Source organism: Helicoverpa armigera, chromosome 15, assembly GCF_030705265.1.
Source record: "Helicoverpa armigera isolate CAAS_96S chromosome 15, ASM3070526v1, whole genome shotgun sequence".
Lineage (NCBI taxonomy): Eukaryota > Metazoa > Arthropoda > Insecta > Lepidoptera > Noctuidae > Helicoverpa > Helicoverpa armigera.
The window spans coordinates 4,506,377-4,525,480 of record NC_087134.1 but is presented as its reverse complement, the minus strand read 5'-3'; the positions used below and the strand labels follow the sequence as shown (position 1 = coordinate 4,525,480).

Genomic DNA, 19,104 nt, shown 5'->3' with positions numbered 1-19,104 from the left:
CTATATTTTATGCGGTGCGAGGGAATAAATCCTGTTACTTGCTACATATTTTATGATTATTGTTTTAAATTATATGTTCTATTTTAATGGAAAAATACAAGTCTAGCCACAAAATTATTAATTGGACTATTGTCATCTTATTTACTAACTCGGCCTCGTTTTTCTTGATCTCATTTTTATTGGCTCGTTATTTTTATGGTAGAATTTAATTTGGATTCAAATTATTGTATTAAAAATTGAACTTAGTGACGAAAACAAGTCGCTGCAAAACCGACTCCACGTAGTCTTGTCTGCCCTACCCCTAGAGTGCAATTCAAATCCGCGTAGGCGCGGAGGGGCGAGGCGGCCTGCGAGCTGAGGCGCAGGTAGTTGAAACGCTCGCCGCCGCGGCTGAGGCTGGCCGGCTGTGCCGGCCAGCAAGCCGAAGCTGCGGTGGTGAGCGTGAAAACCATCTGCGACGATAAGCTCGCATGGGACCGCCGGAGCCCCGCAGCGCCGGAGCCGTGACAGAAGCGATGCTTGCTGCATGTTGCATGCTTACTTCCATGCTGGGTCAATTAATATGGGATGTGTTATGTTAAAAAAATGAAATTAAATATGTTTGTATTACTTTGCCCAAAAGGTCACGGGCAATATGTATAGTGCCCGGTCAGTTTGATTATTTGAATAATTATTATCAAATTGCACTCTCATATTGGGCATTTTTCATAATGACCGGGCATTATGTATACTGCTCAATTTATCACTTGGTCCATAACATTTACAAAACATACTTACATATAATACTTATGTATAAAACAATAACATTTACTTATATTTATCTATCTTATACTAACTAATGTAGGTACATTCATTCATTTAACGTTGAAAAATCACGCATCATTTTGGATTGAAGAAGTGCATAATTGTAGCGTAGACCTAAGCTACGATTCTGTTAATAAAAAAAAAAAAAAAACAATACTAAGTACTAAAACCTTCACTCGTATGGTTATCAAAAATCAACTGGCTAATTTGTAGGTAACTAAAAATCGCCACTCATTAAACGAGTCGGAAGACTGACCATAAACTAAGAATTAAAACTTAAACTCTTTGTTTGAGCTCCATTCTATCAATCGACAAGACTGGATGATGCAACTTTTCAAAGATCCAAAATACAGCCCTGGAAAAGTTCAATATAATATAATAATTCTCATTTATACAAATTACACTAAAAGCAAAATAAAAAATTCTTTGCTTACTAATAAAATTCGATATTAATTATGGCCGTATTTTAATACTTTTATTTACAAAAAATGTTGTAACACATTTGCATGTTTCTCTTGTACAAACCTTCCTCAGGGTACCGACGATTTTGCCCTGAAATGTAAGAAAAACAACAAATTAGAATCCATAGGTATACATGAAAAAAAAAAAATGGTCTTATTACAAAAAAGTTTGAGGATTGAGTTCACGAGTTCAATTCAAATGTTTTAAAAACGTGTCAAACGTGTTCAAGTTTTTTAAATAACATCATTAGTCACCAAGATAGAGTTGTTTGTACGGTCATTATAAAAGTATGACAAACCTTTTCCTTAAGGATAGAATTACCGGATCTAAACAATTCTTTAATAATAGATTGGAAACAAAGGATTTTTGTCCCAAAATAATTAATTTGTAGCCCATTTCTAGCTCCATAAAAATAAAACAAAAGTTAAACAAGTTAATTGAACTAAGTACCTTGTATCTTGTCTGTTAACAGTGCTATCAAAGAAAATGCCTGATACATTTTCTTAGTAACCATTTGAATCGAGATCTAAATTAACTTGTTTTAATTAAATTAAGAGAGTACTAAAGGATCCCTTAATTTAGAGGGTTCCATTAATAACATTGAAAATGATTTTGCGAATAAAAATGTTTCTTATGGACATCTTTCAGAGTAAATAAACATAAGCTGAAACGGATACGAAGAAAATTGATGAAAATTATCTCGAGATTTTATGCAAATTGCTCATTAAATATATTAAAAATTTACTGATTTTTACATGAAAATGTAGGCCCAAATTATGAGAAGTGAGTAGCAATTTTATTTATTAACATCGTGATAAGAAAATTCATCATTTTCATATTTAGGTACCTACTTATCACAGTACGGTGCTACATCCTACGCGTGACGACTAAAAAAAATATGAACACATCTCATTTTCAACCGAGTCCATAATTAAATAACAAAAAATATAAACAGAAAAATATATAACGCTTGCATGTAAAACATCATTAACTACGTAAAAACTTTTCAGAAAAATTACGTTATTTCATTAGTTTCACTTTGTTGAACATCAATCATCTTTATGAACTTAATAGCATAGTCATTTAGGCGGTGACATGTAAGTTATTCATCAACAACATTATATTATATTGTAACAGAACATCATTTTACTCATTCCTAGTAATAACGTGGAGTGAATTAAACCATCTCCATTTAAATAATAGATACCTACATATTTGTAGAGAATCCACTTAATGTATCAGACACATGCGATTCAACCCACTCTAAATATTAGTCTAGCTGCTATTTTCGTTCGTATAAATACGTTGCTTTTAAAATATTTATGAAACTGAATGTTTTTACTTACGTGTTCTGTCCGTCAGATTGCGATCCCGTTGGTGGGGGCCACCGGTGCAGGTGCGCTCGCCACATCATCTGCCCGAAGGTCATGCGGAACTGCCTTGACATTGAGCAATACAGCACAAAGTTGATGGCTCCATTCAACAGTGCTAAAGCATCCATTAGTTCACCAAATAGATCATAGCAGCGTTTGAAGAAGCATCTTCCTAATAATCCACTGAGAAGACCCAAAATCCCTTGAGGGAGTTCTGTTACTAAGAATAGTAATAGAACTGCTACTAACATCTTTGTCGTTCTATTCGTTCTTCTGTCAGCTTTGTACTGTCTTTTCACTGCTTTATTATTCGTCGGACATTTGTTGTAAACGCGTATTTTCTTCTGGTGTTGATTTGCGCTGTAGACTTCTCGTATTAGCCATAAGCTGATGACTGTTAGTATGAGGCATGGTAGCAGCTTGATGACGACGGCGTGAACCCAGAAGTTGATTTGGTATAGTTGGCCTTCTTCGTCAGAGTCTACGTGGTACAGTATCATGGGTCCTGATGGCTCTAGTACAATGGCCGTGTGGATGTCGAATACCTGTGGGAAAAAAACAAATGAAAGTATAAAATTCGAAAATTAAAATAGAAGTCTTTGTCAGACGTAAGACGCAAAATCATAGAGGATTTATACCTAATCCCATTTTGTCATCTAGGCTACTCGACTTCATAATATAATTTCTCCTAGAAACTGTTAACTACAGTAACTATTGAACACAGTTTAATGCTCTTATGAACAAGCGATCAGACAAAAGGAGTTTAAAGATATTCATCATGAGTGGGTCGACCGCGTTTGTATACAGTAAATAGACTGTAGATACTTAAGCCGTAAGTCAAGAAGGCAATATTGAAAGAAATTGATCTAGAAATAGTAACGAAACACAATAAAAAATAATTAACGAGGCCTGTTACCGTACTTGTACTTATAATCTTTTGTTTGACTTGAATGAATACAACATTCTTTTTATTCTTTGAATAAAACAATGATGAGGTCCATTTGATTTTCCAGAATTCACTGAATTTCCGATACTTCATTGGAAAAAGGAGATATCGTATTTAAAAACCCCTTTTATTAAAATTTCTTCCACGTAATTGATTTTTCTATATTGTGATAAAACTTTTCAACTCAACATTTCCTGGTAAATTGGTTCATTAGTGTATAAAACGTATGTGTAACTAAACGAGTTCATATTTGTACAAAAATTATGTACATAGAATCCTTCGACAAACAAAAAATGTTTTCATGAAATGTTACCTATGTGTCGGTAAATTAAATTAAATCTATTCAGTACGCAGTAGGTATAATACCGGCACATAGAAATCAAATCAAAGCCACCACATTCATTCAAACAATAAATAAACAACACTTCGTGATTATGTGTCCACATAACACAAATATGTTCATATCATTAATAAATTCTGCGAATATCCGGACATGGAATAAAATATTTGCTGATTTGCTAACCATTATTCTGAACGTGACGGATCACGGAAGCTCGACGGTTTTATAATATAATGTATCTAACATTTGCTAGGTATCGCATGACTTATTTATCATGTGAAATACTCGTATGAAAACTATACAGGGTGTGTCTTTCACAATCACATTAAATCTTATCGCATATACTCTATGATATTCTATGGCGACTTTAAAAAAATAACGTAATCCATTCAGTGGTTTAACTACAGGAGTAATTTTTTATTTTTAAAATTTACATCATGTGTAAAGCCGAGTTAAAGTTAGGAGTATCGAATGTTTTGATCAGTTGACAGCTGTCACTTTTCAAGGGAGAATTTGATACGCATGTTAAAAAAATCGAATAAGTACCTACAATTTTCTTAAACGCGTGTCTAACGTGTGTTTAACTTTATTGTAATAAGACTTTTAATTGCGTGGTTCAGTAAAAAATAATAACATTATTCAGACAGGTGTTGACAAAAGCTATTCAATACAAAATTCAATATATTTTTATGAGTTGCATCTCACAATTGAATGGAGATGGGATCTCTTTGAATGAACTCCTTGATATGAAAACGTGAGGAAAGTGAAACCTTATTGGCAAATGATATTGACGACGGAGAATGTTTTCTAGTACCGTGAGAGGTCGACGAGTCTGCCTGACAATTTCTTTGTGAGCTGTACATTTTACTGAATAATATTGCAGCTTTCTATATTTTTTTAAGCAATAAGATCAGCTTCACACTAAAGTCGATTTTAATCGTCAATGTGGCGTAGTGGAAAAAGTACCTCAATTAGAAGCACATTTGTGGGTTTGATTCCAGATCAAGTAACTACTAACAGAGCTTTTTTCTTACTTTCTCAACTACTTTTATATTATTTTCCCAGATTCTATAGTACCTATTACTTATCGTTACGAGGAAGTAGCACAACAGAATCGGTAACAAAACAATTACGGCTATCATATTTTGATCAATAGAGCAATTTTAGTTATCAAAAATCATTGAAAGTGATGATCACACGCAGAGCTCTCGGTGTGTAATGGCTCAGAAAGAATACGAAAAAACTTATTTCAGAAAATTGAGGCAATTTCGTGTCCTTCGTAATACAGACAGGAAATTCAGATAACATAGGTATGCATACTAAAATAATATAGAGAAAACTTTTTTGTTTAAAAGTAAAGGCTTCGAAAGTATCTGATTTCAAAAATTCTTTCACTATTGGAAAGCTACACTCTTCTAGAGTAACATAGTAACATAGGCTATATTTATCCTTACACGGGCAGTAGTTCCTACTGCTAGTAAGTAAATAAAAATAAGTTTCTATCAAGGTATTCTGTGACCTCGCATACCTTGTTGCCATGCCATACAAAACACCTACAAGTCCTTCGAAAAAAGGAAAAATAAAAAATAACATGTGAATATATCTTTTGGTAAAGTCCAAGAGGAATTTTCCAGCTAGCTTTGATCTTTTCAGAATTTCGAGACTGAAAGCTAAGGAATATTATCTCACTATTTCACAGGTTTTATACAAATTTTTCCATGAAACGCACACTTCATTGGTTTTTCTCGTCGCTAAATGGGGACTTCTTTCGGTCCATAAAAGGCTCAGCCTATATGTTATCATTCATGAAAAGCTGACAAGGATAAAAGTAGCTACATTTTTGGAATCTAAGTAGGTATATATTTTGGAGGAAGGTTCTAACTAGCTTAGTGGGTCATTCAATAGGTTTGTAAAGGTTTTAAAACGTGTGATTGATGACGGAACCATGGCTTTTTAAATACACCGCTACTTTTCTGAATCGAATATGATTGAAAACTTATGTGATTGCAAAAGCCTAATAAATAAATCATCATCCTCCGAGCCTTTTCCCAATAATGTTGGGGTCGGCTTCCAGTCTAACCGGATTCAGCCGAGTACCAGTGCTTTACAAGAAGCGACTGCATATCTGACCTCCTCAACCCAGTTACCCGGGCAACCCGATACCCATTGGTTAGACTGGTGTCAGACTTACTGGCTTCTGACTACCCGTACCGACTGCCAATTATGTATGTTCAATGACAGCCGGGACCTACAGTTTAACGTGCCATCTGAAACACAGTCAATGGTGTCTAAGATATACTTCGAAAGTACATACAAACTTAATAACAAAAAGCTTAATAAATAAATTATAGTAATAAATGTACACACCCTTTTATGAGAACTTTGAATGCGACTTTTCTTTGAACCCGTGTCAAACGTCTGATTAACTTCTTAAATTATTTTCAAAAATAGTGGTAGATATAATTTGAAATATTTGGTAAAATAACTTAACATATTCCTCATAACTATACGGTGATAGATTCTCACTTAAGCATCAAAAAACTGACAATCTATAAATCGAGCCATTTTCAAAACTCCTAAATAAAATGACCGTCCGTTACCCAGTATAATTTTAGTATAGCCATAGGAATTATTATTCATGCAAATGGTAGGCGTCCGCTGGTGGATTCGTATTTTACACTGGGGTGCACGAACACTAATTCTCGTTATCGAAACTGGTCCCAATTGACTGCTACATTGCCTTCACAAATGGCCGTTTAGCTAATAAAGCGTAGAATTACTACTAGATATCTAGACGTCGCGTCGCCGCGTCGTTCATAAATTCGTTTAACATTATTTTCGTGCATGTTTTATATTGATTAGTCTTGTTACTACTGCCTATTAAGTAATCTGTGCTACTGCGCCTGATCTCTCTCCAGTCGTGTCGGAATGCCGTCCCATCGGATTATGAGAGTGTAGGAATAGTGAGAGCACCTGTGTCTGCGCAAAGGCTCGTGCACTATAATATGTCCTGCGCAGCTGGCTGATCTCCTTATATGAGAACAACCACCGTGCTCGAAATTGGCCTTGGACGTCATTATTATTATTTCGCAGAAATCATGTATTCTTCTCTTAAAAATAATCCTACAGTCTGGTTCAATTACATCTGAAAAGATTTCACAGAGAAACTTCTTATTCGCAAGGAACTTTACTCTGCATACTTAATCGAGATCAAAGTCGAATGATTTATTTTAATTAGTTCATTAACATACACTTCTGAACTGTCAAGTACTTGAAACTCACTGTTCTAGATAGGTTCTTGTTAAGAGTTAATTTACCTCAGCAACGCGTCTCGGTGGAACTACTTTTGGCACACGGATAAAAGTATCAGTTTTAAGTTGGACACAATCCTTTCAGTTCATTTTGTTCAGTCAGTTAATCGTGATAACGTAACAAACACCCAAACCTACATCTTTGACATTTATAACAATACTAGCTGACCCCGCGAACTTCGTATCGTTTAAACCTTCCCTGGACCTCTACAAACATTTTAAAACCAAAAAAAGCCAAATCGGTCCAACCATTCTCGAGTTTTAGTGAGACTAACGAACAGCAATTCATTTTTACGTATAAGATTAGGATTATTAGAAGCTGTTTGTCTTTTTTCTTCCACGGCAATTTCCATTACTATTTGCTTCAGCGCTAGTAGTCACGTAAGACTCATTATTTCGTCTCGACATTATATAATTCGCTTCACACGAGTGAGTTTCGCGCCAGACTGTAAACAAGTCATCCTAATATAATTCTTAAACAGAAAACCTAATTTATGTAAACACCCTGTCTTCTTTGAGATTAGTACTAATTCGTTGTCGACGAGTTTACGGCTGATGTTCGTAAAGCTTAGATATATTTCTTTTCCGATCCAATTTAGGAGAGAAATTGGTATTTGTCTACTTTTTATTCAGTAAGACTGAGGTTTTCAGATATTTTTACAAAATAGTAATGCTCTTTAGGTATTAAGATTCTAAAACTGAAGATTATGTTTGGATGGACGTGTAAATCATTAGAAATAGTACCTACTGAATAGTATATATTTCGGAAGGCAAATATACTTTGAGAGATGCAGGCGAAACCGAAAGATACAGTTATTGCTTTTATAATAACTGTTCATTTTGGAAATATATGTACTTATTGTCATTAAATATTGCAAAGTGCACATCTATGAAACATTACACATATTTAATATCAAAAGCCGATAGCCATCAACTGATAGCTCGAAATGCAAAAGCCAGCGCATTTCAGAGCTCAGAGCATTCGAATCATATTTCGAATATTTATTTTTTACTAGCTTTCGCCAGCGTTTTCACCCGCGGCCCGAGGGAATTTCTCGATCTCGGATGAAAACAAAAAGCTCATACAAAGTCTGACTCCTGTGTGAAGGGAGTGTCAGATTCTTACTTTCTATAACCCACTATGTTCCTTCTTCTTAAGCCCTTTATGTATTTGAGCTGCGGTAACTCTTTCAAAAATCCCGCAGCCCTCGACTCTTAGTTCTAAACTTAGAATTCTTAGCTCCACCAATTGTGAGTATCGGTAATCGGTTGTACCGTCGAGTTATAAGTAGATAAAAATAGCACGCACAATGTACCTATTGAAGTGATGGAAAAGAAAAAATAGATTTTCTTTCAACTTAAGAGAAGAAGCAATTTCTTTATAAAGAATGCTTCTAATCCAAGACGCTTCGCATCCATACATTCTTCTTAAAGGAATCTGTGGAAGTGGTCGCAGCTATACATTTTGTGGTGGCCTCCTTCCAAGGAATTCACTTTTCAGGATCCTTTCATGGATATTTACAGTATTATCTAATGTGGTTAGGCGGCTTAGTTGGGCGTGTCATATAATTGATTTAGGAAATACATGAGGTACAGTTTTTAAGTGCACTTTATATTTTGTTTATTTTTTATATAAAAGCATCATTTAAGCAGGTAGTTTTTTATGCTAAAAGATTTATCAAGACAAACAACGAATGACGTACGACTTGGTTCAGTGAACATAAATGATTTGGTGAAGCAGAAATTTTTCCAAGAAAATTTCAATCACAACCTTTTCTTGAACAGAAAAGCTACTAGCTAAGCGTACATAATAATGATTTATTTGTCAATTTATTTCACTGAATTCCGAAGTCGCGAAGTAACGTGAAATTCTAGAGTCAAATGTTGGCACTTACTTTTTTAGACTTATAGGGATCTATTTAACATAAAGGGAGCTGTCGCTGGACTGATTGCCCTACAAGACACAGTTTTTAAGTTCTTAACCCTATGCTGAATATTCACACGAAACAGATTGCAATTAATAAATACAAAAAAAAAAAAAAACTTTTTTAGACAGCCGACGCGACGTGTTTCGGGGACATAATATTAGTAGCGTTTTCACACTGGTGGATTTTCGCTCTACTTTTCTGAGCGACGACAGGCTCGCACGGGACAACATATCAATTGGCAGTCTGAGGTAAAAACGACGTGACAGGTTTCTACCGCTCGAAATGAGTCTTCAATTGTTTCCGTCCGAACCGGGAAAAACCGAGTGGTAAAGCCATGAGTGCGAAAGCGTTGTAAGAATTTACGAGTAAAATTTCTATAGACACATTTCTAGCGACCTCTATTCCATAAACCTTGTTATTTATTACTGTCAATTCACATAAGTAAAACGTACTTGAATTTCCGGCATCTTTCAGCGACCCATTTTTTTTGCATTTTTTTGGCTTGTTACGTTCAGTGGCCTAGCAGAGCATTAATGTAAATGAGTTTTTGATTAAAATCAGACCTCTTCATGCAGATAAAAAAATATAATTATGTTGGAGATGTTATATTTTTTTTGAGTGTGAAATAAATCTCTTATGTTGTGTTAAAGTTGTGTTTACAATTCTGCAACATAAGGTATCTCACTTTCCAGGTCACAGGTACTTCCTCAGTTTATTTGTTATTTGAGTATTTTGCAACTGACCCATATTTTTTGCTTTTAATGATAAAAAAATAGAAATATTCTTACCATATAAGTAGGTATGCATAATATAGGTGGTAAGATAAAGCTGCTGAGTATTGCGGTGCTACATCGCCTTTCTGTGCATAAGATGTGGTTTTTATCCGAGTATCTGTAACAAAACAAAAAGTTATTAATTTTAAAAATAATATATTTCAAGCATATTACGCTTGGTTTAGAGTACACTAGAAAAACAAGGTCTTCATATTCATGCTGCTACGATCCTTAGAAGATGGTTAAATTAGTAACTTCAGATTCCATTACATGGTTAACTATACATGTACAGTACACTATTACATAGTAAAAGCGTGTTAAAAATACCACTTGCAAGGGCGTATTATGAGAACGTATGTATGGAGAAAGACAATTTTAAAGGACATACTCACTCCACATACACCAACAATGTATTAATGTTTCAAAGACCATTCATAAAAACAACAACAGACGGTAAAGTATAAATACAATGTGCCCAAAACATGTACTTAATTAATTGATGGGCTAATATAACAGTCTGTTATAATAATTGTCCTCAGATTATGGCGTGCATTGAACCCGTGACGCAAAAACCGTTCGTCATTTGTTTCTCGCCTGACACCTCCGTGAAAATAACAGCTTTAGGTAGAATTCCATGCATCGCGACTGTCGCAGCCGCGCGCGACTGTCGCAGCCGCGCGCGACTGTCGCGGGCCTCGGTAGCGGTGCCATACATTTTCATAGGTTGACTATTGTAGCGAGCGATCGACGACGACAGTCGTAGGCCGCGCGCGGCTGATAATAGTCTTTTCCTTAACCAATTAAGGAATTCCGTGTCTTATTAGTATCTATTAGAAAGACTGTTACTTCCTAATCCCTCTATCGGATAGACATATACTGAGCTTTCTTGCGTAGGTTGTATTAATTACACATCCCCAGTAGAAAACGTGCAACTTATTTATAGAGAGTCCATCGAAGAATACTCACATAAGCTTATATGTATGTCTATTAGAGTATGTGTATGCAAATGACTTAATTAGCCTCTATAGCAATCGGCTTGCATACTCAGATTTTCTATCTCAATAAGATTAATCAATCTGGAAAATGGAGCTACTTTCATATTTTTGCTTTTAAAAAATGCAAATGATTGCATTTTTATTCTATAGCCTTTCTAATTGTGGTTTCCCATTGTTCCTCTACATAAACTATGTAGGTTGTATAGAAACTGGCCCACAGACTGACTTTTGATTACTTTCTTCAGTTTCTCGTTCGGAAAACCGATAGTGTAAAGTTCTCTACTTCAAAGTGTTGAAACCATAATTTCCGATGTACGTACTTTGAAATCTGAATACACTTGCGAGCAGTTAAAACGGGTCTCTGTCGGAAAGTTAAAATAATACAAAAATCTTTTAAATGTCGAATTAAAATTATTGTTCGGTAAGGATAAAATAAATTACTATTATCTAACGTTACATGTTGATAAAAAAGAGAGTGTGGTTTGTGGTATTTATTTACGAAAATAACAGCTTACAATTCAATGGTCGTTCTAACACTAACTGTGAAATATTAGCACAGTTATTGCTGTATGCCTATTTCTATCCTTTTAAGCCTCGTAGCCGTAGTTACACGTTACTATACCGTATCTACTTGTATTTTATTGGTATAGTTTTGTTGGTCGATTTTGGTTCTGTATTTACTTGTAGATAAGTCGCATCACGTTCCTAAAATTTATTTTTAAAAGGTCAAAAAGCCTTTTGCCTAGCTTTAGTAAATTAAATTTTGGAACAAATATTGCAGCTACAATAAAGCAAAAATAAATATTTTTGATTTCTATCATTAATTTCATGAATACTAAAATGGCTTAGATTTTCTGCAAGCAAGTGTAGCCTGTGAAACAACAGTTTTGATTAACTTTCTCTCCAACTTCGAGGTTCTATTTTCATTTTATTGATCGTACCTGAGACTAAATTGCAGAAACTTAGGAAGTTATAAACCTGGTTGAATATGTTCGGCGTATGTTTAAATAAAAAAAAAGATATTTGAATTTAGAACCTGCTCCATTTTGGAAAGTCTGTTAAAAAAAAATGTTGATGAATGCATTTCAATGAGGTAAAATATTCGTACAATCATTACGTTATCCATATTTGTGAAAAAATACTCGCAATACAGCTTCGGTACTGAACTGAATGTGAGTAAATTCACTTCAGTTCCTCACAAAAAATATTACAATATTCTTGGTGTGAAGTGAGCTCGGAAAAAGAGTAAGCGGCAAATACGAATTTAATAGTTTTGAAAAAGTTATCCTATTACACATAGTAACGTATGTTTGTCACGTATTGACAAGTTTCCTCAGATTTACTAGAAAGGAGGCGTTAACATGTTTACTGAACAAGTTTTCAGGCTCAGAGAAAAACCTTTTAGCGTTGTTTGATTATCTGTTTCTGAGAACAAACTTACTCTTACTTAGGCACGAGATTATGTCTGTGTAGTACATTAACGTAAGACTAACGTGATACTTTTGAGAAATAGGTTTAAGAGACTTTTTAGTTGGGTAGCAACAACTGAGGTATGACTGCTTAAAGGTACTCATAGAAAATACTGAATAGAAAATCAAAGTATTTTTTTAAAAGCTTATTCATCACTATTTTTATTTTCACTTGTCAGAATTCGCTTTCGTTTTTTGATAATATTGAATTTGTACCTACGCATTTTTAAAATATAATTATGTAGGTACTGTAAAAACTAAGAGCACTACAATAATTTGCATACTTAGCGCATACTACTTGAGGCAACCTGAACGGGGCTCTTAAATCATAGGCTTTACAAGTCCCCGGCAGCATGAGAGTTACCGGCGCAGTGGGAAACTCTGTAACATCACACCTGGTATCATATAAACAAGTATTATAACTAGCTTCCGCCTGCGGTTACAGCCCCATTCTGATGAAACTTCGTCTAGTTCTCGGGTAGGGATAAAAACTGTCCTTTGCATTTCCTAACCTATTTCAGTCAAATCAGGTTAGCTTTTCTCGAATTTTAAGTAGACTGTATTTTATAATTACAGACGTATAATATAAAAATACATTCACTTATATTATACGCTTACAAATCAACTTTTGGGCATACTATGTTTACAAGGACCTTCCTAGAAGTCCTAAAACATGACCTGGTAACTTTGGACCCCTTTTCTCAGAAATACCTAAGGCAAAATGTACGTATGCCAGTCACGTGCTTTCTAGAATAGATCAACAGAACCGTTAATTGGGACACCATCATCATCCTGCGAACCTTTTAGCCAACTATGTTGGGGTCGGCTTTCAGTCTAACCGGATTCAGCTGAGTACCAGTGCTTTACAAGAAGCGAAGAGTTACCCGGGCATTGGTGTTGGGATACCAATGTACGACATTAAGGCCCAAGTTCACTATGAACATTAACCGAACTTTCCAATTTTCAACAAACGATAGTATTTCTTCTCCGATTGTCTCAAAGAGGATATTTTTTAAACTCGCAGTATTATTTTACGGAATCTTAATCTACATATATGTAAATACACAGAACCACAATACATTATACATAGCAGTAAACACTAAATCGTATATTTAATCTTTTTATATCTCCACACCACTGATTTTCATAGCTATTCTTCTCATTTGTTTTTTCAACAACTTTACACATTAGACTCGAGGGAGTCATAACATCGAAACTAAATTCATTACATGAATACTAATGTTGTTGTTTTACATATTTTGCTAATTAAATAACTTTTGTATTAAACGTCTAACATGTTATGTCAAATATTGTTTTTTGTTCAACAAATTATACGTTATTAGACTTTGGATTATTATTTTTTACTTTGCAAATGTCGTTTTGGATCTACATCAAAAGTTGATGTGAAAGCAATTAATTTAGGAAAAAAATAATGTAAGTTTAAACAAGCTTTGTTGAATTTATTGATCAGATTCTCAAAGTGTTAGTTAGCATTTAGGTAAGTAACCTAGTTCTGAGTTACAAACGTTTCTTTAATAAACCTCATTTATTAAAGTATCGACCTACAACAATTATGCACCACCAGTAGTCAACTTATCAAATGTTACGTTCCATCTTCAAACCAAGTGAAGTCGGGAGCGAAACTGACAAAACAAACTCTATTCAGAAAGGAGACAATTTTACTTCAAATTACGGCTTTGAAAATTGAGAATCATTGACCACTAATGCTTTGAGCTACACACCACAAAACGTTCCGAAATGCAATAGTTTATGCAACTCATTTAGCGCCTCGCAAATTACATCAGTTCCCGTATTTTGCTGTTCGGTTTAAATTCCATTGTTATCACGTTGTTCCGATTCTTTTGTGGGACCGCCTTTATTTTCTTCAAAGGAATTCGAAGCTTTAGAATGAAACCTTATGGTAAGATTCCACTGGTGTAAGGCATTGTGAAGAACATAAATGATTCTTCTGGTCTACTCGCTCTAGCAAACAATTCGATCTGTGCGCGAAACGCGAAATCATTAGAATTTCGGTACAATCTCGCTATTACATTAAAATCTCTTGAACCAGGTTGTATCTCATGAACCGTGATAGTTACAGTTAGAGAGTTGAAATTCACAGATGATGTATTTCTGTTGCCGCTATAACAACAAATACTAAAAACTGGAATAAAATAAATATTTTGGGGGACGTGATTTTTTTGCTTTTTTCTAAATAATGGTACGGAAGTCTTCGTGCGCGATTTTGACTCGCACATGGCTCGTTTTTCATTATAACAATGAAACATCGCTTAAAATCTTCACAGTATTTCTTAGCAAGCTTGTTAGATGTGGTGAGAATAAGGGAAAACTCCCAGCCAAGTTATACTTAATGGGGGTGCTAATAAGATTGTGGACCGCTTTGAACGCTCGTTTTTAAGTCAACCCGAATACGAAATCTGTTTACTAACTTTAAGTGTAAATGGAAATTATAACGCTGTATTACCTACTTGCTTATAGGTAATACTTGAAATACGAAACTCTTGAAGCTATTCCTAAATCATTTTCACTGAAATGAAACTTGCTCTGTTTTCAACACCGAAATAAGTTTTGACCCAGACAATCGTTGGACTACTAACCTAGTTAAGTTTTACAGTTTAGTATTTGATTGACATATTTAATTTATTTCCTTCTTAGAAAAGTTATCTTAAGTTTAGTTTTTCACTTCAAGGAATCAGCTTCTATAGTGAAAGTTAATAACAGGTAGGCGATCTAATATTAAACTGAGTTAGCAACCTTGACTGAGAGATAAAATGCCACTTGTAACAGATAATTTAAAAAATGTAATTAAAGAATGTCTACTGTCTCAGTGCCGAGGTTAAAAAAGGTTAGCTACGATATTATCCAGCATATTTTTCTGGAGTATTTTATTGTTTACACAAAGGGTTAGTAAATATTAATTAAGAGGTACCTTTCCCTATCATAGAATCATTGAAATACAAGAAAAGCGTATCAGGGTAATCCCTGATGATATTTTAACAGGCTTCTCAAAAAGGAGGAGGTTCTCAATTCAGATGTTTGACTTTTTTATCATTACTATTACAGTTACAGTTTTACTATTCTGTAGCTCCGAATAATTGTATTTTTACCATCCAAAAAAGGAGGGAATTCTCATTTTGGATGTTTTTGTATATTTTTTCAATTATTACCGCATACCCACTGAGCAAGCAGACTCGCTGCTGCGCAGACCCCACATACTAACTCTATACTGCCACACAACAAATACTTGGCTATTCACGATGCCCATTAGTCACGCCATCGTTACAGGCCAGTCCTTCCAAGCACTCACCTCACTCAATGCTCTTTTGTACCATATAACCCAAGGAGCTTGATTGATTGCCATATCGGTATTGCAAACAGCCTTTACTATTAATCCTTGGGTTTATAATGTCCCTCCCTTGTATTTGAATGATTATTTCAGAAACAATATAGGTGTATTAATTTTGATGAAGTTATTTGAAAATATCATAAAATATGTAATACTGACTAAACCTCAACTAAACCATTAATGCTAATCTGATTGTTGAATGTAAAACTGCCTATCATATTGCCGAATTAGTATAATTATTCAGTACTATACCTAGTAGGAATACTATACTTAGGTTTTGAGTCACAGTATTGTGAAGTTTTATTACGGTCATAAATGGTATGAAGAGTTTTTTAAAATAAAAGATTTTAGCATTAAACCAATAAACCGCAATGGTGCTTGATGGTTATATACATACATAGGTATACCTATTGGACTGCGGGAATATTCTAAAAAGATGGAACAAAGAAAGGTGGGCTTTAGTCAGTAAAAGTCTGACACTCTTCCGCTGTTTCCACAACGTCATTAGGGGTAATTGTAATAATTTCCCACCTTACAAAAAACCTTCGATAAACTAGACCAGAATCTATTTAAAAATGATACTTACTTGATAGCGACATATCTCCAAACAGCGAGCGACAGCGTGAGACATATTGACGCCGTGTGGAAGATCTGAGCGAAGTGCATGTGAAACAGCAGGTAGGCTGCCCATTTGTACGGCATCTCACGCTGTCCAGGTAATATCTGAGACAAACAGGAATTAATATAAGCAAAGATATTTACAATAAAAATAAAAAAACTATGCTAGTAAAAACAAAAAAGAAACTAAAACGTTTCTTTAAACTAAATTATACCTGCTAAGTAAAACGTATATTAAACAGAAAACGTTTTGTTTCTTTGTTTGGACCATAAAGGCTCCAAACTACTGAACATATTAAAAAATTCGGTTACTGTTGGTTAGCTACACTATTCCCGAGTAACGTAGCTACATTTAATCTGCGTATGGCCAGTAATTCCACCGGTGAAACCACGGGAAAACAGCTGGTTTTACATATTACATACCAATTATTTTGCCTCGGACAATCAAATAAACAACGTAACAAAATAAATGTTTAATTAAAACACATTAACCACAGACCATCTAGTGGAAGAGATTATGCAGTCCAATCGATCAACCCTGAACTAAGCTTGTCGTGATCCCGAAGCCCCGAAAGCTTGTTAAGCTCTTGATCCTCGCAGTCATTTGTGGATCTTTGGCCGTCGTCGTATGTGTAATCAGAAAGCCGAAAGTCTGATTACTTGTCTTTGTGGTAGCATGTTATCTAGTGTGAGGACTGTGAAGGTCAGATAGGACGTCCGGTTTAGGAAAACACAATTTATTCTAGGACTAGCTTAGGAAGTGATTTCATTCGTGTCCCTTTGGGACTATGTCGCGTCCTCGGATAGAAACTACCTATAAATCAAAATCAAAAGTCTTTTATTCAAAGTAATCTGAAAATCAGTACTTTTTGAACGTCAAATTTACAAAAGACAGCCAAAACGCCCGCCCTTCACCACTTCTCCACTATGTGTTTTTGCTGGGAAGAAGAAGCGGTGGAACAAACTCCCCAGCAACACAATTCTGTCTGTATGGTTTGAAGTATACATAGCCTGTTAGAGAAATGGGCTGTCTACCACTGTAATAATTTTTCTAATCGGTTTATTAGTTCCAGAGACGCGTTCAAGCAAACAAATAGAGTCTTTAGCTTTAAAATATTGTATAGATATAGATCTACCACAGACATGATATTTACATTCCGGCAACTTCAGGAAAAGTGTAGGGAACAAAGAACACCTCTGCTAACGGCCTTTGTTGACCTTAACAAGGCATTCGATACTGTGAGCAGGGAGGGACTATACGCTGTGCTGCAGAGGATTGGCTGTCCACCGAAGCTGTTAAACCTAATAAGGCTTTTCCATGAAGACATGAAAGCCTCTGTTGTTTATAAGGGCAATACATCTGACCCGTTTGACATGAGAAGAGGGGTCCGGCAGGGTTGTGTACTAGCACCAACACTGTTCGGTATATTTTTCTCTGTACTCCTCAAAGTTGCGTTCGGAGATAATCAACAAGGCATACACCTTCACACCAGGGTGGATGGTAAGCTCTTCAATATTTCGCTCCTTAAATCCAAAAAACATCGCCAGGATATTATCGTTGATAGCTTACTGTTTGCGGATGATGCAGCATTTGTTGCTTCAAGCCCATCGCAACTTCAGGAAATGCTGGATAGGTTTAATAAAGCTTGTAAGCAATTCTCTATGTCAATCAACGAAAGGAAGACGGTAATTATGACGCAGGGGATTACTGAGATACCCACAATCTCATTGGATGGTTCACCACTGGAGGTTGTTGAAAACTTCTGCTACCTGGGATCCACAGTCACAAATAACCTTTGCCTGGACGCCGAAATAAACAGCCGCATCGGTAAGGCCTCTACGATGTTCGGGAAGCTGAGCGCAAGAGTTTGGCACAACAAATATCTAACAGTTAAGACTAAGATTATTATCTACCAGACATGCATCTTATCCATACTCTTGTATGGCGCGGAGACCTGGACATCGTATGCTAAACAGGAGCGGAGATTAAACAACTTCCATATGCGCTGTCTCCGGCGCATATTGGATATTTCTTGGAAGGATCGAGTAACAAACGAGAAGGTGCTTAGTATGGCGTGCATACCTAGCATAACCGCACTTCTTAAACAAAGAAGATTGCGCTGGCTAGGGCATGTGCAGCGGATGGAACCTTCTCGTTTGCCAAGACAAACTCTCCTCGGCCAAATATCAGATGCCAAGCGACCAGTTGGGCGGCCATTGTTGCGATTTAAAGATAGCGTTAAACGCGACATGGTATCGTTTAAAATCGACCCGAACATCTGGGAAAAACTCTCTGATGACCGTGATAGTTGGAGGAAAAAATTATCCGATGGAGTGGTCGCGCATGACAGTGCCTGGTTCGATCTGCTCTCCAAAAAACGCGATCTACGTCACCAACGAATGGCACAGCCTCCAACATCACCAGGAACTCAATTTGTCTGCGGACGTTGCGACCGGCGATGTCGCTCCCGTATAGGCCTTGTTAGCCATCAGCGCAAGTGCCAAAGCCAAACCACCTGAAACGGATGCAGCTTTAATCATCTTTTATAGATGTTATCAGGCCATAGTTAGATATACAAGTTAAAGGGAAATACTCTTAAAGATGAGCCACCATAGATACTATGGCTCCAAAAATCCATCCGATCCGTAAATAAAGATCATTTTCCTCCCTGTGCCGTTTACTTACCTAAGTAGATACTTGTCTACTGATTGTATGTA

The 19,104-nt window shown here is 35.7% G+C and overlaps 1 protein-coding gene across 1 annotated transcript in view; it reads right to left on the bottom strand.

Annotated features, from left to right (window-relative positions):
- Positions 1 to 19,104, bottom strand: part of LOC110376378 (G-protein coupled receptor dmsr-1) — a 98,126-nt gene that overhangs the window by 29,372 nt on the left and 49,650 nt on the right. The window contains exons 4-6 of the mRNA XM_064038338.1: positions 16,355 to 16,491; positions 9,953 to 10,055; positions 2,613 to 3,184 (exon numbers count right to left, since the gene is read on the bottom strand). Coding sequence (XP_063894408.1) covers positions 2,613 to 3,184; positions 9,953 to 10,055; positions 16,355 to 16,491 — 812 coding nt within the window. The remainder of the gene's footprint in view (positions 1 to 2,612; positions 3,185 to 9,952; positions 10,056 to 16,354; positions 16,492 to 19,104) is intronic.